The sequence below is a fragment of the Zingiber officinale genome, chromosome 6B (genome assembly GCF_018446385.1).
Source record: "Zingiber officinale cultivar Zhangliang chromosome 6B, Zo_v1.1, whole genome shotgun sequence".
NCBI classification, from domain to species: Eukaryota; Viridiplantae; Streptophyta; class Magnoliopsida; order Zingiberales; family Zingiberaceae; genus Zingiber; species Zingiber officinale.
The window spans coordinates 95,258,720-95,284,539 of NC_055996.1; the positions used below are offsets into that span (position 1 = coordinate 95,258,720).

At 36.3% G+C, this 25,820-nt stretch overlaps 1 protein-coding gene across 2 annotated transcripts in view; it reads right to left on the reverse strand.

Moving 5' to 3' along the window:
- The window catches only part of LOC121993239 (biotin carboxylase 2, chloroplastic-like), a 49,322-nt gene extending 25,922 nt beyond the window's left edge, over positions 1 to 23,400 (reverse strand). The window contains exons 1-2 of one of the 2 annotated variants that reach the window (XM_042547953.1): positions 23,217 to 23,400; positions 23,051 to 23,115 (exon numbers count right to left, since the gene is read on the reverse strand). In XM_042547953.1, the coding sequence (XP_042403887.1) occupies positions 23,051 to 23,092 (42 nt within the window). In that variant the 5' untranslated portion in view covers positions 23,093 to 23,115; positions 23,217 to 23,400. Of the gene's footprint in view, positions 1 to 23,050; positions 23,116 to 23,204 lie in introns of both variants that reach the window. The other variant, XM_042547954.1, reaches the window with a different exon arrangement.
- Between the last annotated feature and the right edge of the window lie 2,420 nt (positions 23,401 to 25,820).

A 25,820-nucleotide genomic window follows, 5' to 3' on the forward strand; every position in this document is an offset into this window, starting at 1 on the left:
CGATAATTGTCAAAAACGGCTAGCGTCCGGTGATCGCTTCCTCTCTAGAGGGTAATCATGACTTCATGAGAGGGTGATCTCTCCTCTCTAATCTATATATGACTTGCGTCTTCAAAAAAGAAACTGCAACCACTTGCCTTGAGTTGTTGCTGCTGACTGATGCTCTTCACCGCCATTAGTGCAAGTCAAAGAGCTCTAACATAACAACCATTACATTCTTCCAGGCTTTTGCCTTCCGGAATTTATATTTTAATAATCATATTCATAAACAGAAAATCATAGAGAACATGCAAAAAAAATATCAATACAGCATGCAAAGATAGTAAGGGCAAACACACTAAGGTCACATACAACGTTATCACATTTAGAAAGCCTAGCAACATTTAGAAAGCCTAGCAAAGATGCGTCAGGAAGACAACTTGAAACTAGCTTTAGGTACTTAGAAATAGATAATATAAAAAATAAATTATTATAATGACACAAGGGCAAGCAAATATTGAACACAAATTGCCTTTATGAGAAACATGGCATATTATCCTCTTCCACATATTTAAGAAAACACAATATTTATCCAAAAGTCAGAAGCTTTAATACGAAGAAATTAAAGACAGACATGAACCATAGTTTAATATATATACCTGAATGCTACAATCACGCTCCCCGAAATGGACAACATTACCATATTTGTCAGCTAGAACCTATGAAGCCATGACAGAGACAGGTTACAATGTAGAAAGATTTAAATGAACTTCCTATATGACATCATGAGCTATTGACCATATCTACATATACATCAAGAGGGAATCAAATATTGGGAAAGGTAAGTCATTGGTGGTATGGAATTGGTTTTTGGATAAACCAAGTTAAACCAAACTTGTTGGGTGAGGCGAAAATTTTAGTATTCAAGTCCAAACCCCAAATGAAATTCTGGAGAGAAAAACCTAAAGCAAAAGTCAACTCAGATTTCTATTTGATTATCTCATTACTATACACTTCTGTTTTCAAGATCAAATAAACACGCAGTTAGAAAACTGAAGGAGTTTGTATTTTAAAAAAAAAATAAGATCATATATTTGAAATCAAGTAAGGCAAGGGTGCAACTTTATCTCTTTTATTAAAGCTGGACTGGATCAAACTTGCAAGTTTTTACTTCAGAACAACAACAATAGCCAAATTTTATCTCACTAGGTAGGATCAGCTATATAGTTTTTACTTCAAAATCTGAACCAAAAATTTCAGGTAAACAAAAATCTCCAAATGTGTGTTAACTCACAAACAAAACAACTCTTTTTCTTGTTAGGTTGTAGTTAATTTAGGTTGGCATTCATAGTGGCGATAGCTGCCCAAACATGGTCCTCTATGACATGATATAGAAGAATAAAAAAAGATGATCTTGTAAATAGTTGGCATATGACCAGAAAGTGGCAAATAAAGAGTTTCTGGCTTAATATTTCGTTAATTATTAGATGGCCAATTCAACATAATGGAAGTTGATACTAAGATGAATGAGTGATTGGCAAAATAATGTTTTCTTTCCACCAATATCACAGATTTGCATGCACATGGAAAAAAATCTCCAAGTTCAGAAGTTAAACTGCAAAGTATTAGAAGCTGCCAGAAGTTATTAACAAAACGTCTAACAAATTTCTGTATACAGTTGCACAAGAAAATTTGAGTGTTTCTCCAACTATCACGCCTTCATTTTCTGGACTAGACAATACATGGATACCTTACCTGAAATTCAATGTGCCTTGGATTTTGGATATATTTCTCCAAATAAACCCCATCATTTCCAAATGCAGCTGCTGCCTCACTCTTAGCTTGCTGGAAATAAGAAATTCTACAGTTTAGAGATCAAATACACTATCATTATGACTGTATGACAATTATGAGGATGTTTTAAACTGGACAATAGTGGTAAAACAGAACTATCCTAATATCAAAAGTTGAAAACACTGTATCTGGTGGTTAGTTCAAAATTAAGACAGTAAACTCAATTAAACATGGAAATATTGTCGCCACTTTCTTTAAGCCCAATGTAAGGTAACTTTAGCCTTACATCAAAATTCATGAACTCAAATATCTTATATTACCCCAAAGGGTATCCAGATTGTCAAAATATAGATCAACTTCAATCATTCTCGTATTTTTCAAATATTAATTGTCCCATGTATTATTTACTTACGCCAGAGTAATAATGAAAAAAAAAATACAAAACCAAAAAGAGAAACTTGCATTTGCATGGTTACTTGATGCATTTTATAGAAAAAGGGAAAAACAGGTATGGTATAGAGTACCTGTAGCAACTTCACAAACTCATCAGGTTCTTTAGCTAATCTCATTCCGCGTCCTCCACCACCAGCAGTTGCCTGAGTGAAAGTGGGGAGAGGAAAAAAAAAATATCTTAAATAAAATGCCTTCCAAAAGCCAAGTTAATTTCAAGATGGAAAATTTTTGATATCTCTGTAGTTGTGGAATTGAATATGTTTGAAACAAGAACTGAGTGCTTTAGGTGTCATGAAGAATGGGCTGAAGAAAAACTGTATACAGATGATCTTAGCTAAATCCAGAAACTAGGTCAGACTAAGTTGGCAAAATCCAAGTTCAAAGATTGTACACCAGCACAAATGTAAAGGCGCATATAGTATAGTATTAAAGAATCCTCCTTAAAGGAAATATCATGGATCTATAAGGTAAATGCAACGAATAATGGTGACAAGAACTAGCACTTTCACTCAATCTCAGAAAAGAAAAAAAGGTACCTTGATCATGACAGGAAAACCAATTTCATGGGCAAGCTTCACAGCCTCCTCTGTTGACTGAATTGCAAAAAAATAGCATTTAGGAATCTAATCACTTGCAGCAGTAACATTCACAATGAAGTGAAAAACTGATGTCTTAGATGTTCTTCTACCTGCAAAAGTCCATCACTTCCTGGTACAGTAGGAACACCAGCTTTCTTCATTGTTTCTCTAGCTGTAGATTTGTCACCCATTACACGAATGCTGTCTGGCTGACAAATTATGAAAAGGTTTGTTAATGTATCACTTATTAGCCAAAATTACATCCATTTGACAATGAATCATTGAGGGGTATGTCTACATCTGTGGGTTTAAATATTGTGCATAGAAACAAGCCAGAGATGCCCAACTATTAGAAAGATAAGCTTGTGCAAAAAAATTGCTTGTCTAAATTTATAAGAACTAGTTCTGGATGAAACACCTGTGCATTTTTTCAAAGTTGTTTTTTAAATCAAGTAATAGCACAAAATTAATCCAAAACCGAAAAAAGTATTTGAGCAAAAGAAAATTATGAATTCCGTCTTTGTTTGTCCAAATGCTACAAGAAGTAAACATCTGGAGGACTCGGGTACAAGTATTTGACAGGGTTGCGGATCCAAATGTCCGACAGGGCTATTCTAAGACTTTTTGCAAAGGACCAATAGAAATATAAGTCTCCAGTAGAAGTGTTAGTGTACAAGTTTATTCATGACTCAATCTATAGGTAAAAGAACAGCTTACATTGGGTCCAATAAAATTGACTCCATGCCCTCTGCACATATCAACAAAACGAGCATTCTCAGCTAAGAAACCATAACCAGGATGCAACATCGTACACCCACGACTAACAGCAGCAGATAAAACATTTTGAATGTGCAAATACCTGTTAAAAATATAAGATTAGACATCTATAGATGTCCAAAAAATCTTCTATTCATGACAAAAGCAACAGGAAAATCCGGAGAAAATTCTGAAAATTCAAACAAAAATAAGCAACACTAGGAAGTAACTTTAGGTTGTTTCAAAGAAATTTCCGTAGCTAATGCTAACAAGAAAAACCAGCACTTACGATTGACTGCTGGGAGCTTCACCAATGCAGACTGCATCATCTGCAAGCCGCACATGTAGAGCATCCCGATCAATAGTAGAGTGAACAGCTACACAAGGTATACCCATTTCATGTGCTGTTCGGATCACTCTGACTGCAATTTCTCCTCTATTGGCCACAAGAATCTTTTCATCCCAGCAAATTTCATTAAGCACTCTTCCATCATTTCTAGATCTCTTGGCCACATAAGATGATGGTCTTCTAGGATAATAAACTTTGCAGAAATTGGCAGCATGTCCCACATTAAAGTTAAATTGTGATCCTTTTATTCCTCCAGCAGGTTGAAAGAACAGTCCCTATAGTAAAAATATGAAGTTGTAAGCAATTCAAATAATAAGCTAAGCCCAACAGGAGTTATGATACCATAACTCCTTCAAAGAGTATCGAGTACTACCAATACATACAAATAATGATAAATGCACATGTTAAGGAAATGTGATGCACAAGAAATAGTAAATGAGAGAAGCAAGAACAGGTTTAATTAAGATCCAAACTAGAACACCTTTTATATGCATAACTAGTTTGGCATTGACCAGGACTGAGTGGAGAAATCTCAGTCCAAGAATACAGCAAGAATCCTGAGAATCCTTGTTAACAAGCAAATTCTTCAGAAGAATCATTTAAGAGAACTTTATCATTAAGATAAAGCATCCTTCTCAGAGATAAATTTTGACTTCTCAGTCAAACTATTTTTACGATAAAGGATGTTTCCTTAAGGCCAACATGTTATATCAGTAATTCTCATGTTGTCTTTGCTTCTATGCATACGTTTATGATGTTGCAAATTGGTTTTTGTAACTAATTTAGTGAATGGCTATTTCACAAGTAGTTCAGTCTAATCAGAAGAAGGTATGGGCTCAAACATAAGCATGTTTCACAAACGTGAATGCATGAGCGATATCTCATATGTGCAAGCATTAATTCTTGTAGAACCAATATGTGATGTGAAATTGGCCGAAAATAATGGGATTGGTAGATCCAAAAAATGAGTTGCAAACAGAGATCAATTAGTCACAGAAGCAACTTGACAAATTGCACACATTAGTTTCTGTGTGACACATAAAATGAGGGGAACAAAATGGCTCCACCGTGACATTGAAATCTGCATCCAAAAAGTAGTTGCATGCAGCCTCTAGGAATCTGAATCAATAACATGCCTGCCTAATTTTTGAAGGCTGACATCCAACATCACCTTAGAGTTAGCAGTGGTAGTGCCAATGTAGTGCCTCAGTGCTCGCATTGTCTGTGCACTAGTTTCCGCACCTAAGAAAAAACTCATAACATTGCCTCTCATTTGCACTTATAACTCAGCGGCATGCGAACCACATGTGCTGACCTGGTGCTCCATGCTCACACCATGCACACACACCCACACGCTTGAGTTCAGGATGGGGAATTAGAAATTTAATGACTGAAAAATAAAACTACAAGGCGGCAAAGCAGCAGACAACATAGTCAATCTTGTGCATGCACACGCACATTAATCAAACTTGGAGAATGTGCAATGCTTAATAGTTAGTGAATTTTGCAGAAAATATTCCAAAAATGTCTTTTTTACAGTTTGAGGCCTCCCTTCTCCTAGTGTTCAAATCATTCAATTCTCAAGTTGAAATCTCTCGTCTTGAGTTTTTCTCTACCTCTTATCCTCTTCAAAAATTCCAAGGTTTCAAAAGTTCACCGGAACTCAAATCTCATAGTGCTACTATTTTGAGTTGAAGGTTATTGTATTTGAGAAACGATTATCAATAAATCATAAGCAGTTAAGCAGGCAATATTGTATTAAAGTGAAAGAGTTCAGCTCTTGCCTCGACCTAAAGAATTTCTTACTTGAAGAGGTAAGCCTACCCAATAGAAGGAATGTTAACATGCTAAGAATTGACCCAATGACTAACAAAAATAATCGATCACAATGGTATCAGAAGTGAGTTTAACAAACTTGGGAGGGTGAGATGACTAGTAACTCATGACCCACGTCATCGAAATGACGCTCCACATATTCGAGCCGCCAATTTATTAACAATCTGATTGACTAGACTCCAAATGAATTGGATCGGTTTTGATGGGATTCCCCTGAAAATTTTCCATTTCTGCAAAAGACTAGAAAAATTTTCTAAAGTAAACTCAAGTGAAGGCAACAAAAGATGTCCTATTTAACTACATTAAAGCTCACAGGATTCCTTTTAGAAGATGCTCCCACTATATCTAAAAATGACACACAAGCAAAGGAAGCATAGAACATTTATGCATAAACTTTATCAGTAACGAGTTGAACATCAAACCATACAATAGCAAAAACTCTGCAGGCATTGCTTGACAAAAATTCAAAGCGGATGCCAACAACAATAACAATCAAACCTTATCCCACTAGGTGAAGTCAACTATATGAATCCTTTTACGCCATTGAGCTCTATCTCCTACTATATCATCATCTATACTTAAATAAATTTTATCTTGTTTTATTGTTGCTAACCAAGTCTTTTTTGGTCTTCCTCTTCCTCATTTAATATGTGTGTTTGTCATAGTTTCATATCACCTAACTGGAGCATTTATTGGTCGTCATGTCCGTACCATCTTAAACGTGTCTCTCGGAGTTTTTCCTCAATAGATACAACTCCGACTTTCTCTCTAACACTCTCATTTCTTTCTTTTTTTTTATCCTCGTATGTCCACACATCCACCTTAACATCCTCATCTCTGCAACTCTCATCTTCTGCTCATGTGCTCGAGTCATAGCTCAACATTTAGATCCATATAACATAGCAAGTCTAACTGCGGTTTTATAAAACTTTCCTTTAAATTTTAGATGTACTTTACGATCACATAAAGCATAGGATGTTGCCAACTTAAAGAAATTTATAACAGAAAATTCTTTGACTTCAAGATGATAGACACAATGTCCCTCGTAAGCCAAAGTCCACGAGTGCAAGTGATCATTTAAGATATCCATACTAAAGGTTTGTAAATTTATGACCTATATGGTTGCTATCATCAAGAGGCTACCACCGATGTGAATATACTTCAAAAATCATCTTAAGTATAAATGCAAAGAGAAGGGACTAAAGGACTTCATCATCTAATTCCAAATATAGGACACCAAGGCATGAGAGCCAAAGTGAGGCTTTTGATAGAAACACAAGCCCACATAACAGGAGCATAAACACAAGAAGATGGGAATGGAGGGTCTCATCATCCGACCCCAAATAGAGGACACTAGCAAATCTAAATTGATGGTCAATGTTAACGTTTCCAATAAAAGCACAAACCCATCTATCTAAAACCAAAATGAAGAGATAGCATCGTAACCTAAATCAAAAGGTCAAAAATAAGGTCTCGACCCGTGCCAATGTTCTATCCCAGACCGGAATGATAAGATTTCGGTATCGTATCATACCGTGCTGATACGATTTTGATATTTTTTTATTTATATATAATAATTATTAGATCAATATATTTATTATATATAATTTAAAAATAAGTTGTATATTAATTTTATATAAATTCTTAATTATTGAACAATTTAATATTAATAGAAAAAATAATTAAATATAATTTTCTTTAAAGAAAATTGATCTATCAATAATTTGAATTAAAATTGATACATCATAATATGTTACGAAGGAGAGCCTTGGCGCAACGGTAAAGTTATTGCTATGTGACCAAAAGGTCACGCGTTCGAATCCTAGAAACAGCCTTGCTATGTGACAAAAAGGTCACGGTTCGAATCCTGGAAACAGCCTCTTACAAAAAGCATGGTAAGGCTGCGTACAATGGATCCTTCCCCGGGACCCCTCATATCGGGAGCTTCGTGCACCAGGCTGCCCCTTTTTTTTTACATCATAATATGTTACCTTACTAATACCAAAAGCAGTGGCATGAATCAGATGAAAACATTAGTTCTTGCAACATTCTGCTTAGGTCAACTCCATAATTATCTAACGTCCAGATTAAATAATCATCATCCAATGACATGCAATATTAATATTGATTTCTCCACATGTCCATCAACGTATCTCGATTCATTATTGAAAGATAGATTTGAACTGACGCCACTGAAATCGAAATGGGCAAAGGTACATGCACACGATAAGGATAAGGATAAGCATACGTCCCCGAGCTCTGATATGATAGATCACCATATGATGCATTAGAATTATAATAAGAAGGCTGCGAGTATGATAAACTTTGACTAGAATCAATCTCAACTAAACTCTCCTGCATATCTTGATAATTATGAATTTTCTTTTGTTTGTCACCTTTATATCGATGTTGATATTGAATAGTTCTAGTTTCATAATCATAATCTTGAGTTGCATATGTGTAATCTGTTGGAACCCCAAGGTGTTTTGATGTGATCAAACAAGCTAAGTTAGGTCCTGCGTTTGTTTAACCCTTGTGTCTAAGTGTGCAGGAGCTTAGGAACATAGCAAGTCGAGCGGAAGACGCGGCTAACGAGAAGGACGGCACGGGGAGAGAGCCGACGGGCTCGGTGCGTCCGAGGGACGAGGTGACCGCGGAAGAGTACACCGGCGGACGAGAAGAACGTGCGCGGCGTTCGAGGGACGAGAAACCGAGAAGGAAGGCTGCTCGAGGAGAAGGCCGGAACATGGGTTCGGGTGAGCCCTATTCCGGAAGGCCGAGATCACCCAAGCTAGTGGAGCCGGAGCGAACAGACCCGGACCAAGACGAGCCGAACTGAGACGAGCTGAACCAGAGTCGAAAAGTCAACTTATGTTGACCTTAGGGCTCCGGGCGGCCGGAACCGACCGGGGCGCCCCGGAACCAACGTTCAGATCGAGTTTCGACTCGATCCAATTGGGGATAAAATTTATCTCCCTAGGCGCACCTTCCAGGCGCCGGGACCAAGACTATAACTCTAGCCTTGGTCCAGAAGCTTAACCATGAACCACTACTGGTAATCCAGTGCTTCCATTTGTGCTATTTCTATCTGTGCTTTCAACGCTGTAAGAGGCTACTCCGCCCAGAGGAGAATCAATTAATACGCCTTCTTTGCCTTGGATTAGCAATCCTCCGATTGCAAACCAAGTAATTCCTCCGTGTCTACTTTCTGTTAATTAGTCTCTGCCGTTTTAATTATAAGTTCTTTTAAGTTAGTTGAATATCCGAGAAGGGTTTTGGTTCAATTTTATAGGCATTCACCCTCCCCTTCCTTCAAAGGGACCAACAAGTGGTTTCAGAGCTAGGACGCCAGGAGGACTAACCGCGATCGAAGCAACAAGATGGCGGACCAAGCATCGTCCCACCAAAATTCGAGGGAACTTCGCGGAAGCGGCGTATGGAGGTATTCCTAAAACAGATTTTGAAATTCGGTTTATTATGAAATATGGTTTGTAGCTCCAATAGATAAAGATGGAAAAGAAAAGAAGAGAGCGATTGACAAAGAAAGAACAGAATGAGTCGGTAGCAAACAGTCGTGCACACTGAGCGTGTTACCGCCCCAAGAGGTCAACCGCATCGGAAACTATGTATCTGTTAAAGAACTTTGGGAGAAGTTCTTGGAACTCCACGAAGGAACGTCGAAGCAAAGCTCGCTAGAAGGGACATCCTCCGAACAAATTGATGAACATCCGTCTGGAGAAAGGTGAGAAAGTAGCGGTCTACAAGGTAAAAGAACTGATCATCGCTGGTCAACCTCGTGAAACGGTAACAAACCAGGACACTATACGCTACGCTCAACGCGTTCCAAGAACTCCGGAGTGGATATCAATCGTCGATGCTTACTACATCTCAAAAGACATGAGGTAAGTACTTTAAAGAGTTGTTTTCACCCTTTTACACGAGCTAGATGTGCAGAGATATCAAAGGACACAACCTAGACTACGCAACCAATAAGGATGAACCCGAGTCGGACTCAGACGATCAAGAAGCGTATATGGTAAGAAACTTTAAAAAGCTTTTAGATCTAATAAATTTAAAATGTAATAAAAGAATCAAGGTAGAAAATGCGGTGCTACCAGTGTCGGAAGGAGGGACACCTAAGGAAGGCGCCGAACTCAAGGTCAAAATGAAGACACCCAAGAAACACAACCTAAAAGCAACTTGGGATGACACTTCTTCATCCGAATCGAAGCTCAAGAATATGCGGGATTGTAGCAAGCCACGAAGGACAAAGCACATAAGAACCCAAAGATCGAAGGGGAGCGACGCCGATGGAAGTAAGGGGAGATTCAGCCAAGTCCGATATGGTAGAGGTACGCCTACCCTCATGAACTTTACTTTGTATCAAGCTATGACTAAATCCATGTATAAATTAGAAAATAAAATGCCAAATTAGAAAATGAAATTTAGAACAAAGAGAATTTTGGCAAAATCATGTCTTATAGAGGATTTTGAAAAATTGAAAATTGAAAATGAAAAACTAAAAGAAGAAATAGAAGGATTGAAAAAATCTAATGGTCCAAATATTTCTACTTTTAGAAATTATAGAGGTTTAAATTGGTATTATAGATTTCATCAAAGTCAAATTAGAAATATATCAAAAATCTATATACCTAGGAAATACTTGGTTAATCCTGTAGGTAGGAACCTCTATTGGGTTCCAAAAACCTATTTAATTTAAAATTAAAATCAGACTTAGCATTTTCAGCAAGGAAATTAAACAACTAATTTCTTTATGAGGCTTTGTCTAAGGAAGTGGTTGTTGCTCCAATAACCAAGAAGGCCTAGTGTCTCGCCACGACCTGGAAGCCAAGTATTGAAATGAAGAGTTTAAATAACTAACTGAAAAAGCATTAATTTAAATTACTTAATGCTTTAAAAGAGTTATTCAATTTGTGTTTAAATTTTTTTTAACTTAGAAATTTTTTATTATCTTAGAAATTTTTATGAAAATAGACTTAGAATTGTTTCTTATGAATATTAACTTAGAATTTTTTTTAATTAGAAAATTTGTTTTGAATGTTGAGATAAGTTTCAAAACTTAAAAAAAATTTCAACACTTATGACTGTTTTATCTTAAAAATGTTTTACTTAAATATTTTTCTTTCAAAAGAAAAATTCTGAAGAGTGTCTTTAAATTGAATTTTACTTAGACATTATTAAATATTTTACCCTTAAAGTTTTTTTTTAATTTACCTTAGACTTATTTATAACCCCAATTTTTATGTGATCAAAGGAGGAGAAGTATGTTAAGTCTAGGGGGAGGTACTATAATTTTTCAATTGAATATTGGAATATAAATCGTTTTTATTGCATATGGTTACCCTAACTTAACTTGGGTTGCTCACATCAAAAAGGGGGAGATTGTTGGAACCCCAAGGTGTTTTGATGTGATCAAACAAGCTAAGTTAGGTCCTGCGTTTGTTTAACCCTTGTGTCTAAGTGTGCAGGAGCTTAGGAACATAGCAAGTCGAGCGGAAGACGCGGCTAACGAGAAGGACGGCACGGGGAGAGAGCCGACGGGCTCGGTGCGTCCGAGGGACGAGGTGACCGCGGAAGAGTACACCGATGGAGGCGTGCGCGGCGTTCGAGGGACGAGAAACCGGGAAGGAAGGTGCTCGAGGAGAAGGCCGGAACATGGGTTCGGTGAGCCCTATTCCAAGGCCGAGATCACCCAAGCTAGTGGAGCCGAGCGAATGCAGACCAAGACGAGCCGAATCGAGACGAGTGAACCAGTCGAAAAGTCAACTTATGTTGACCTTAGGGCTCCGGCCAGGAACCATTCCGGCACCGGACCAGTATGCCCTAAGGGTTCCGAGAATCGACTTTCAACAGGGATCGAGTTTGACTGATCCAACCGTGGGGATAAAATTTATCCCCTGAGGCTGCCGGAAATCAGGCGCCCGACCAAGACTATAAATATACCTTGTCCGTAAGCTTAAACACAACGAACTACTAGAATCCAAAGGTTTACTTTGGTTATTTCTTTCTCTTTCAACGTGAAGAGGCTACTCCGCCCAGAGGAGAATCAATTAGTGCGCCTTCTTTGCCTTGGATTAGCAATCCTCTGATTGCAAACCAAGTAATTCCTCTGTGTCTACTTTCTGTCTTAATTAGTCTCTACCGTTTTAATTATAAGTTCTTTTAAGTTAGTTGAATATCCGAGAAGGGTTTTTGGTTTCAATTTTATAGGGTAATTTACCCCTCCCCTCTTGCCGGCCTTCAAAGGGACCAACATAATCTGTCTCACATGTTGTTCCGGTGCTGGAGTTGGGAGAACATAAATTTTACCACTAGATGCATCACCACTGTCCTCACTTCTATGAATACTTGCACTGCTATCAACATCACTATCCTCATTTTGAACTTCTTGTCGGACTACAATGTCAGAAGGTGATGATATTTCATCACTGTCATTATGTTCTCGCTCATCAATTGCATCGGGTGGATTTTCACTAATTCTCAATTGACCTTCCAAAAAAATAAGAGATTTACCTTTTTCTTTCTTTTTAGTAAAAATTGCAGGAGCTTTGCTTTTGCTTTTGCTTTTGCTTTTGCTTTTGCCTTTATCTATGGAGTTTGATTGGGTTTGGGAATGGGATGTCTAAGAACGTCTAAACTGAGATCTAGAAAATTGAAATTCTTGATCAAAAGCTTAATCATCATCTTCTTCCTCATAGATATCTCCTCTAACTGATATTTTTTAATCTGTTGAGTAAGAAATTAAGATGGGCATAGTGGATCTCATGCTTCATCAAGTAATGGATTTTCAGCGTCAACAGCGCTCCACCAATTCATCATTGGATCATTCTCGGTTTGGGTAAATCTAATATCAAATGGGTCTACATCACCAAACTCTTGTTCTTCATTCTCTTTTGTTATTGATCTTAGTTGAAGACGCATATTATAATGAATGTAGACCATCTTCTCCAAGCGACGATAAGAAAAATGATTTCGTACTTTTATATGAATAAAGGAGAAAGTTGACCAATTCCTTTCACAACCACTTGAAGATATTGTCTATGAGAGAATTTGCACTGCAATCTTTTCCAAATTCAGAGCAGATCCTCCATAATGTAGCTACCACTGAGTTGTAAGATAAATAAGAACAAAATTAAATTAGTATTTATATTTGTTGACAATAATTAATAATAATTTTTACTATATTTACCTGCATCCATTTTATATCTGCATGTCACTACAGTAGGATCGCTAAAAGAACCATATGCCTTTCGAAATAATTGACTTTCATTAATAGTCTCAGCAATTGATTCTCTATTTATTTGTAGTTTTGATATTAAATCATCATTTGTGTCAAAATTATAACGGTATTGATATGCCAGATTGAGATAATAACCTATAATACTTAAATATATATAATTATTAATAACAATATTAAAAATTATTTCATTAAAAAATATGTACGTGACAAATGAATATATTTTCCCATTTGATCGTCCCATCTTGTAGGTGATTATATCAATATAATGTTGATAATTGGTTGGTGATTGTAGATGTCTCTTAATTTCCTCTTTTGCTTCATGAATTATGCCCATTTGTGGCTTCTTGTCCATATCGACTTTAAATAGAATAACGTACAAGAATTCTACTGCTATAAGAATATATGTAATATAGCCATAAAATCTAACAGATATAATAATTTTTTGCATCTCCTTACCTTCGGTCGTGCTAGAATATCGAGAGGCTTCCCAAAACAGAACATGTCCTTCAATCCGAAATTTTTCTAATACAAGGAGAAAGTAAGTGGCAAACCTAGTCGATCCTGGTCGCAAAATCTCCCCAATCAATAAATTTCCTCATTAATTCATGAATCCAATGATAATTATAGAGAAATTTTATTAAAGATTGACTTTTTTTCACTACTTTCTTCACTATATCGAGCTTACCGATATCTGTCATCATCAAATCGATCAATGTGTTACGCATGGTGTCCAAAATAATGTTTGATATTTTTTCTCCAATAACTCTCTCGCCCTCTTAAGTTGATACCATTATTTGTAATCACCTGCACTATATGTTCTGCACCTATCTCTTGAACTATACTATCCATCAAATGATATATGTAAGGTGCATCATGATAGTCTGTAGTTGCATCAATAGATTTATGAAATACCACCTTTCTATTGCAGTATAGTAGAAAGTTGATAATGCTCATCCACGTAGGTCCTATCCAACCATCACACATCAACGTAACCCCATATAAGCTCCATTGTTTCTTGTATGATATGATCCAAATCTTGATCTTCTCCACTTGTTCATCTAAATATGGACTGGCAATTTCATATGTAGTCGGATGTTGAATACCAGACCAGATTTTTGGATGTTGAACATCATGCTATGATAGTATATGTTGTTTGCTGCATTAGGGGGAGTATGATTAAAATGAAAAAATTTAGCAATACTTTGACCGATTGATTTCTTCTTCTCTTTTGTATATACATCATCAATCTCAGTCTGTTTGCTAGCTTGATCTGGGAATGTTGGATCAATATCAGCAATATCAACTGCACGTCTTCGTTCCATAGAACGAAAAAAATGATCAATATCACCTTGTGTTAAAGTAATACGAACACTTACACTCCTTCCCATTGTTGTTGTAGTAGTTGAACCATTTCCACTGGCATTTCTATGTCGCATATTTTACTCATAGTCATACTGAGTTCGAGAGACACTAAGAATTGCTAAAAAATCTTCGTCCCTTAGAACTTCACCACGACCTTCAAATTCATCATAGATTGGTTCTTTAGAGCTTCAACTATCAATAAGTTCGCATTGTCGTTGTTGCCATCAAGTTCCTCTTTCATTGCACGACGAACTTCTTGAGAAACCTTTGGACAATTAGAAACATCTAAATATCTACCGGCAACATATTGTTTTAGGCATGTGATCCCACCACCGCATCCAATCATATCACAATGCAAACATTGCCAATGGAATTAATTATCTAATCGACATGACATGCGTGTCTCCAAACTGGATCATGAGATTGTTATTTTGGTGTCATTACCTATGCATTATAAAAAATTGAGAATAATACATATTTCCATGTAATGATCATCATTTTATAACGTCAAGAATATTTTTAGCATTGTAAACTTACAAATTAAGTATATAAAAAACAACTTCATGAAATCAATCTTCTAGAACACATTTTCATAAAGTAAACTTGAAATAATTTCCTAAGAATATTAATTCAACTTTCTCAATTTAGAATGATCAGAAGTGTACAAGATTGCAAGTGTTTTATTAGGAATCATAAACTTAACAGCATACATACCTTTATCAAAATTTCTGAAATAAAGGATAGATAATATTTCCAAGGTAGAGACATTTAAAAACAAAAATATATGCTTCATATATTTTCGAAGAAGAATCTTTAAAAAAAACGCTAAATATATTAATATTCGTGGATCTAAATTTCAAATTGATTCTAAGATGAAAAAAAAAATCTATAATAAGTATATAAATTAACATAAAAGTACTACTTTATATATAATAATTATATAAATTAATTATTTATTCATTTAATAAATTATTAATTTAAATAATATATAGTTACAATGGTAAAAAATTAGAATATCAATTAAATAGTAAATCAGTAAAAAAATATAAAATAATAAAAAAATTATCATAATATAAATCTGATTTATTAGAATTTTTATAAAAAATTAGAAATTTTAAATAAAATTTAAAATAGTAAAAATAATTTCCAAAATATTAATTAATAAAATTTATTAAATTTATTTAATTTTAAATATATTTTTTACATATTTTATTAGAATAATTTAATTAGAGATTATGAAAATTTCTTCGAAATATCACACATAAGTTGGGAAATATTTGAATTAATTAAATCATTGATTTAATTTTCATTAACGGAAACGCCTCGCGACACCGGAGGCGTCCCACGACCCCGGAAGCATCCGGCGATGCTTCCAGTAACACCGAAGGTGTCCCGCGATGCCTCCGGCGGCGCCTGCAATGCCACGCCTCTAACAGCCTTCGTGTTTGGTCGTAGGCGCCTCAGGGACGCTCGGTCCCGCAACGCTTCCGGCGGCGCCTAGTGACATCTCCATGACGCCTCTGATACGTGTTTAGGTCAAATTGAAATCATACATGTCCGAAGAGTCGCCACTTGCTATCACCTCGTTGCCTCACCGTCACCTACCGTTGCCTCCCCCTTACTAATGATCGCTCGCAGCTGCTAACTCTATATAATGTTTTTTTATTAATCGATCAATAGAAGGAATCTGATTCCTTCTATCGCACGATTCCTTCTGTCACGCGACACGCACGATTCCTTTTGTGGTGTGTGACGTGTGTGATTCCCTCTATCGCGTGATGCACGCGATGACGCGTGAAATTGTCATGCTCCTTGTGCCGGTTCGCTCTACTGACAGAACAGTAAAAACTGTTAGTGTTAAGCGGCATGGAACGGTATTTCATTCCTTGGTCAAAAAGTGACAGTAACCTAAACCAAAATGTCAAAAAGTTCAGGGAATTACTACTTCCATGGAAAAATTAACCATAGAACAAAGATCGTCACTCAATGATGCAAAAAGTTAGACTTACTAAAGCAAACAAAACCTTAGGCCAAATGCAACAAACCAAGACACCTCACCCCCGGTCATGTGTATCTAATTGAGATATCCTCATGGCCAATATGGTCAATACCCCAAGGTGGGTGAACGTAAAAGTGACATAGTACATTTGTGTCAAAAATATATATATTCTCATTCTATACTCTGATCTCTAAATGAGTGTTGTACATGGACAACTCATCCATGGTCAAGATCGTAGAACTAGGGAAAGTCATTCTCAAGATGTCTTCAAAATTAATGTTTATTGATGGTTGCATATGCTTTGTATACGGTATAATCCCATATTTGGGTCATTGCTAGTAAAGAGTAGCATAAAGTTGATGTTCTAGGCCAATAAAGTAATATTTACATAGATTGGCATCTTTGTAGAAAAAGATACCTTGAGAGAACTATTCAAGCAGAACGTCACCCCTTAAAGAAAAATATATAATTAACAAAATTCCTGAGTTTTATAACTTGTGGAATAACCATTTACGACATAAATTGTAAAACCCCAATGCAATTTCGCAATTTGTTACCAAACTTATGTTTGACTAAAGACATAGGTGCAAGATTTGTACGGAAGCTAGAATGCCTAAATTGCCCTTTCCTTTGGTAGAAAAGAGAATTACACCATTCAAGGTTTAAAATTATGACTCATGCAGTCTCGAACTAGAACGATATGGTTTTGATATCGTATTATACCATGCCGATGTAGTTTTAGTATTTTTTTAAAAAATAATAAATATAAGTGTATATAATTAAAAATTAATTTTATTGATATTTGAAAGAGAGACTTGACGCAACAGTAAAGTTGTTACCATGTGACCTAGAGGTCACGGGTTCGAGTTTCGAAAACAACCTCTTGCAAAGAAAGGTAAGACCTTTCCTCGAGACTTTGTACTGACGATAGTTTCATGTTGTTCTTTTTATTATTATTAAATATGCTCGCCACTGATGCTATATTTTGAGATGTTGAGTTCATATTTTAATATTTTCTCATAAAATAATGACTATTAATTTTTATAAAAAATATTTTATAAAATAAGTAATTTTTAAAATTTAAAACTAAATCTCAAATTATAAAATTATTTGAAAGGCTCAAAGATATTTATTAAATTATGTGAAGGTCTTCAATTATTTTTTGAATGTATTTGTAAATTTTTAATTTTTTTAAATTTACTTGAAATGTTTAAGAATTATATTTTGGAAAAAATTTAAATTATTTTAGATTCACATTCAATTTTCAACATATATTAAAATTTTAAAAAATTAAAATAATTCTTAATATTTTATAACTATTATTAATAATATATTCTGTTTATAACTATTATATATAATTAAAAGTTATATAATAATTAACAATTTATTTATAATAAAAAACTATTTAAAAAATTAAAAAAAAAATAACCTTAAAAAAAATCACGGCAACAACCGTAACCCTACAGACTTCGCGGGTGGGTCACGACACCTTCATGCCCAGTGGAGGGCCACTGCGGGGTCGAGACACCCTCCGCACCCCCGCATAGGGCCACCGCAGGGTTGCGGCAACCTTCACGCCCTCACAGAGGACTGTCGGGGGTTCGTTGCACCCTCCATGACCCCACAGCGACCTCGCATTGACCTCACGATCACCTCGCAGTGCTGGTAGGTACCCCGATGTTGGTCCCATGTCGGAACGATAAATACTGCTCGTTTCAGGAGACATGGGTCAACAATTCAAACCATGACATCATTAGAATTAGTCTCCAATATTATTTGTGACATAAAGTTTGGGAAAATAAGAATTGAAAAGCGCTTTATCATTTTTATATTTATCGATGAGTACAAGATAGGCTCGCTGAGAAGCAAGAACAAGGCCCCCTTTTAAGTGTTTAAACGCTATAAGTTAAAAATCAAGTAAGCAAGATCATTAGTAGTGATTTAGGAAGAGCATACGGGACATCTCTTAAGAATTTTGCTCCAAGATAGGCTTCATTTAAACAAATAATTACATTCATCTCAATACATTAGTGTTGTGGAATGAAAGAATTGCACACTACAAAGAAATAAATGTTATATTGATTAGTTCGAGAATACCCTATTACTTGTGAAGGGAAGTTATCCTCTTAGAGAACCGCATGGTACCACACTGAGATAGCAACAAAGTTCCTTATGAGTTATGGAAAGATCATGTACCTTCCTACAATACCCGAATACCTATAAGTGTGAGTGTGTTTTGGCTATCGTAAAACTACCTAAACCCAAACAAATTAAAATTGGGCTTCAAATAGCCAAATGCATGATGAATATGTAGGTGACAATTATTCTTATCATTTCTGGTACACAAATTAGAAATAACGAATTGCACAAAGGTTATCAAGTCTAAGAATGCAATACTCATCTCTCCTCACAAACATGAGAAAAAGGTAAGTCTTAATAGAAGGACTGGACTTATGAATACAAATAATCATAGTAGAAAATCATTCGAAAGCACTATTGAGTGTTGACATATCTTAAATATAGGTTATGCTGCGAATCACACTTGATTACAAATATGTGAATGGTAATACGACTAACCATAGTAGAAAATTATTGAAAAGAAAAGGTAATACTAATAACCATAATAGAAAATCATTGGAAAGCACTAATGGACGTATGCTACAATGACACTTAAGATACACAGTTGTACTAGAGAGATATAACATAGCTAATTGGAAATTTGATACAAAATCCATAAATTTTTACATATTTACCATGAGGAGCAGTTGAAAAAGACTCAAATAGCTCAGTATACAATGAAGTCTGAGTTCATAATTTAAAGCTAGAGAAGAATGGCTCAACTTTACAAAAAATTATGTCGGGAATTATGAGGCACTGAAAAAAAAATAGGGGACTAACTACATAAAGAGCATAGAACATCATGAATATTGTAAGTCTCGATGTATTCATAAGAGGCATAGTACCATAGCAATTGACATCTAACAGTGTGATTTTCCATCAATTATGAGTAAAGTGAATGATGCAAAAACCGCAAATTAAAAAAGTCTATCTAGAGAAATAGGTCAAAAACCCAACATACAACTAAGCTACACCATTCTAAGCACCTAAGAGTAATAACTCTACCACATTACTATGACAAAATGGTTAAAAGGTTCTTAAGGCTTCTTACATTAAGACACGGATACAATGAGTTATTATAAGATACCCTTGAAAAGAGATCACTTATGTAAGTGTGAAGCAAGGGTTATTTCAAATTGTAAGCACTTGTAAATTCTCAATCAAAACAAACACAAAAAAGAGCCAGGGGTTATTACGTGAGTATGATTATTTTGGTTCACACCAATGTCTTTCAAAACATAGTTCATTGGCAATCATATCCCACTATAGAAAGTTCAAAACCATAAGCTACCTCTTTAAATGCAATAGTTTATGTTGAAACTCTTGTTTAAAGATTTTTGAAACTTGCATATAATTCATGTGAGTATTGTTAGAAATTGAATTTTATAACCAATTGGTTGAATAGGGATATGACTATTCTTTGCAAGTGTAAACTAATTTGTCAAGTGAATTAGAAATTATTGTCAAGAACTATTTAAGTGATGAATGGTTGGTCAGGTCTAATCGGGCATGAATGCATTAGTGTTAAATCAAATATGCACAAGTGTTAATTCTAGTTGAACCAATATATAACATGAAATCAACTAAAAAAAAGAATTGATAAATCTCAAAAGTGAGTTGTGATTAAAGATCAATTTACAAATTAGAAATTGAAATTTAATTTGATTAAATAATCGTTTGATGTTCTTGTGACATGCTCCCAAAATGATCTTATGGTCATGGCAACAACTCGACAAATTGCACACATCATCTTTTGCATGGCACAAAAAATGAGATAACAAAATGGCTCCAACGTGGCGCATTGAAATTTGCATCTAAAAAGCATCTACATTTACACAGTTTCTCAGAATTGGATTGAAACTCCAACTATCAAATTCTTAAAGGTTGCGACATGTAGCATCACCTCGGAGTTAGCAGCAGTAGTGTCAACACAACACCTTGATGTTCATGTTGTTTGCATGCTTATTTTCTGCGCCCAAGAAAAAACTCACTGTGGCACCTCTTATTTGCACATCAAACTCAATGTCGCATGCAAACTGCATGCACCAATGTATTGCTTCAGCGCTTGCACCATGCTCATGTACCCACGCGCCCAAATCTTGAACAAGCAATTAGGCCAATTAAGAAATAGAGTTGTGGGAGGATAAAGCAAAACAACCAGTCCTCTACATGCATGCACATTAGCCAACCTTTGAGAATGTGCAATCCTAGTGAATTATATATATATATATGCAAGATGACTTTTTACAATTTGAGAACTCCCTTCACCGCTATAAATAGATTCCCTCTCTTGTTCAAATCACTCAATTCTCAAATTACAATATGTTATTTTAAGCTCTTCTCCACCTTTTATCCTCCATAAGACTTCCAAGATATTAAAAGTTCACACTCAAAAATTTGAATGCTTCTATTTTGATTCAAAGGTTATAGTATCTCAGGAAATGCTTACCAATAAATCGTAAGCATTTAGATTAAACAAAATTGTCTTAAAGAGAAAGGGTCAAGCTTTAACTCCGCCTAAAAATTTTCTTAGCTAAGGAGATAAACTTACTGATAGAGTGAGTCAACATTCGAAGTGGTGGCTTGATGATTGATAATATTAGTGAGCGATGATGGTACTGATCCTGTTTGAGAGATGGGGAGATGGCGCGCTGGTGATGGTGGCCTGGTTGTTGACGAAGAGAAAACCTCCTTCAAGAAGGCGATTTCCTTCATATCCTATACACACTTAAACGATCCAACAAAGTGTTAATAACCAAAGACCAGGGAAGGAATTCCTGGCAAGGACCTTTGACGCTCAAGTCAATACGATCTCCGGTAAGTGAAATGAAGAACAGCGGTGGATACGCGTGAGCATATTTTTCAGATGCAGATGATGCGTACCTTGCCAACGGAGATGATCCCCCTTTATATACCACCTCTCACAACCTCTGTGATAATGAGGTGGCATTGTGTGTCGGAGTTTGTTAAGTAATGGAAAAAAGTACAGTCTGGATGATATGCAATAACAGTCCGAGGAATTTTTTTTCTACCCACAGATGTGCCTCTTTTGTGGTTTATGGCTTAGACCCTTGATGAAATTGTCGAGGAAGTATGCTGTCATAACTAACCTCCGCAAGAAGTACCCAAGGAATATTCCCCGATAACCCTGAAAGGCTGTTAAAATATTATCTGCTGCTTGTTTGTTGAGTATACCTCGGTCGATCCTTAAGCCGGCTTGCTTGTTTGGCTGATGTACTCTGCACTAAATATATCTCGGTCCTTAAGCCGATCTCTTTTATTGAACCATTCAGTTACATTCTGTATATTCCTTTGCCCTATGTCAGATTAAGCTACTCAATTACGTCCTGCGCCGTATTAATATACTTGCTAGAGAATCGTAGAGTATATCAGGATCCCGAGAAATCCCTTTGATAAGTGTCGTATGCCCAATCATGCTTGACCGGGCGTATGTGCACTTCGGTCGGGCATACCTGGAAAGTTTTATGAAGCTAAAGGCCTTAAGAACGGACAGTCGGTCGCATATATGGGAATCAATGAGGTTGAGTGTCTTTATCCTGGCCGGGCTTTATCCGGCGAATACACATATGGGAACTAATGAGGCCAAGGGCCTTTATCCCGGTCGGGCTTTATTCGGTCGGTTAGAGCATACATGTTCGCCCTAATTTTAAGACCGAACGCATGCACATGCACACTGTCATTTATGATTGATATGTTGTAGAATGAGGCAGTCATTCTGGCCGCTATGTAAGACCTACCTAAAATCCAGCCGCCCTTGAGACATTATACTCTCTAGTTCGCTCGGCTTAACAACTGGCCATCTTCCCCTAGCTGGATTAAAATCCGGTCTGGTTAACCCAAGGATTTTAACACTAGGGAACTAATCCAAGCCAAACGAGGGAATATCACTCCTTTCGAAGTAGGACTGCCACGTTATCTTGACCTTGACCGTCACGTCACCTCCTGGTCCATCCGTCATAACCCTTATCAGGTACTAAAAGAAGTATGTCTAAGTAACCTGAGAGCGTGAGATGGGCAGTAGGTTTTGACCTATGTCACATCATCCTGATGCCACACCATTTCGAGTCGCAGACTAAACTAGTTGGATCAATTTTGACAGAATTCCCCCCAGAGCGCATTGTGAAAAAACCCACTATATATGTTATTGGTCGCCTACAGTCATGGAAATTTGGGCAGCAAATCATGAAAGAAAAGCAATTACCTTTAGAGCACTAACTTATTAGCCAAAAACCATGAAACGTTCCATGAAAAAACACGATATCCAGATATAAGCCAACTCTAATAATTAGTGATCGAACACGTTAGCTTAACACTATCAATTTAATTTTCCTTTTAAAATATGCAGAATTTGACGACCAAAACACTAATTAAGTTTGTAAGAAGGCCCTGAAAAGCACCAATTAATCACTCATCAGTTTAATAAAAAACTACATTTAGAGAAATTCTACACTTTATCCGCATTAGAAGGCACTGAAGAGCAAAAACAATCCAAACGAATCTAAAGTCAAATGAGAGGCATCAAATCGAAATTAGCAACAACTTACAGGAGGACAAAACGCAGGCTTGCTGGCGAGAATAGAGTCCATGATCAACAAGAAACCCTATATCCCTGTAAGTAATACAAAATTGAAACAGACATGACTAATAAAGGGAAGAAAAAAAAAACCCCGATATGCTCGGAGAATGCACGGATCTCACCGGAGGAATCACCTGAACAAGAGCTGAGGATTGAGGATTCAGAAGGCGTGTCGCGAGACGGGAGAGATTATAACAGCGCTGCCGAAGCCGCGGAGATGTCGATCAGATCGAGCCGAAGGCCTCGAAAGCTCCGCCGTTGCAACACCACGCTCCGGTTTAGTTCTTGTTCCGTTCTCCTTCGACATGTAACGGACATTTATTGGGTTCGGTCCAACCAACTGGTATGATCAAACTAAGTACAAATCGTAGCGCTTTGCTTACAATTGGATCACGCGGGGGATAATTGAGCTTGAATTAGAGGCCATCGTAAATCGGATTGGTTCGATTATTAGGATAAAAAATTATCCGATCCTATTAATCAGATAATTTAATATCAGGACTTACATCCGGTCCTATATCTAATAGTTATTATGTATTAGATATCCGACGGATTGTCAGTTATTTGGATATCCGACCCTATATCCAATGAAATATAAAATATAAATATAAAATAACAAAAAAATAAAGTATTTTAAAATGATAATAGACATTATTCAGTACACATTGTAGCAGCTAATCGTCAGTAGCTACTACAACGTGTAGCTGTTTATCAACAGTAACTACTACAACGTGTAGTAACTTATCGACAGTAGTTGCTACAAGTAGGGGTGATCGTGGATCGGGTTGGTTCGATTATTAGGATAAAAAATTATCTGACCCAACTAGATTGGATAATGTAATATCAGGACCCTACATGCGGCCCTATATCCGACGGATTTTTATTTTTCGGTTCGGTTCGAGTTGGTATAAACATGCGGCCTTATATCCGAAAGATTAATTTTTGATAGACTTAGGGTGTGTTTGGTTTGATATTTTCCCATTTTCATTTTCTTTTTTTCTGGAAATAGCTGTTTGTTGTGTGTTTTCCATTTTCGTTTTTCTGGAAAATGAAAAACCATTTTCTAGAAAAATAGAAAATGATATTTTATCATTTTCTAACGAAAATGGGAAAAGGCACTGAAATATGGAAAATGAGAAAACGCGCTGCCTCCATGAGAAAACGTGCTGCCCCCGTTACCATTTTCCCTTATTTCCTTTTCTTTCTTTCTTTCTCCCCTCTCTCGCGACGCCGATTACCCTTTCCCCTTCTTCATCGCGGCGCCGGCGACGCTCGAGCCGATCCAGCTCCTCATTCACGATTTCGCCGCTTCGTGCTCGAGCCCGTTCCGCCGTCTTCTCCGGTTCGTGCTCATGTTCTTCGTCGTCTTCTCCTCCTCTTCGCTGCTTCCTGCTCCAGGCTTTTCCAAACCAATCTGAGTTCGCCGATTCGTGCCCACTTCGCTATGACTCGGCCTCTTCGTTCCCTTGGCGTAAGCTTCTTCACATGATTTCCTTTGTTTTCTTTTGGTTCTTCTTTAAGGGAAAATTTTCTTTTTGTTCTTCTATTTGCTTCCTTTATTTTCTTTTTGTTCTTGTGAAAACGGACCCTTTCTGTTCGCTGGGATTCATTCTCCTATTTTGATCCCAAAATTCTAGGTTTGGGATGAAGATGCAAGGCACATTACATTTTCTTACGAATCTCAACTTGCTTCTGCTTTCGTTCATATTCTTGCCTGATCTTCTTTTTATCAGCCTCAAGAAGTTGCAGTTTTTCAATGTTAAATTCCTAATACAACCAAAAAGGTATCAAATTATTAATTTAATAAAGGGAAACGTTTTACCAAGTAGCACACAAACTAGAACAGGCATGCAACAATATTTTGAGATGGAAGGAGAGTACCAAGTGAAGAGCAAGTGATTATAAACTAAATTCTCTCACATTTAAATACTGCTTATCTTTTTCAGTAGCATTGCTTATCTACTTTATATCTAACAATGCATATCACAAGTACCATTGTCTATTGCAACTCAATCTCAGGGCCTTGTTTTCTCTACATTGGGGCATCAACTTACTAGATGAAAAGGTTAAAACTTGGATGTACATACCAATTTTTTTTCTCTACATGCATGTAACTTGCTTAGGGTATTGCTTTGGGTATTACATTTTCTAATATATGTTACCAAACACATTTTTATGTCGGCTTTAATATTGGCAATTTTTAGAGATTACATTATGGGAGGGCATAATCCAAGTATCGAAATTGAGAAGTATGATTGGTCAAAGACAAATGTTGTCATGTTTGTCGATATCATTTATGAAAAAGTGAAGCACAATAAGTTACAAACATCTACCTTCACTAATACGGTTTGGGAGGAGATCAACAAAGAATTATATCAGGTTACGAACAAGAATTATGGCGTAGAAAGGCTCAAAGGTAAATGGAATCGTCTATGCACAAGACAACGTCTTTTTGCAGCATTGCTTGCGCATACTGGTGTGACAATGGATCCTGACACCGATAAAGTGAATGCTCCAGAGGAAGTGTGGGCAGAATTTTATCTGGTAAATACTTATATCTAATCAAATATATAATTTTATTGTATGTTTATGTATAATAAAATGCATTTTTTTGTAATCAATGGAACAGAAAAATAGAAAGGAGTATAAGTCAATACGAAAGGAAGGATGTGATCATTTTCACATTCTTAGTGAAATTTTCGGCAGGACAACTGCAACTGGTGATATGCATAGAGCTT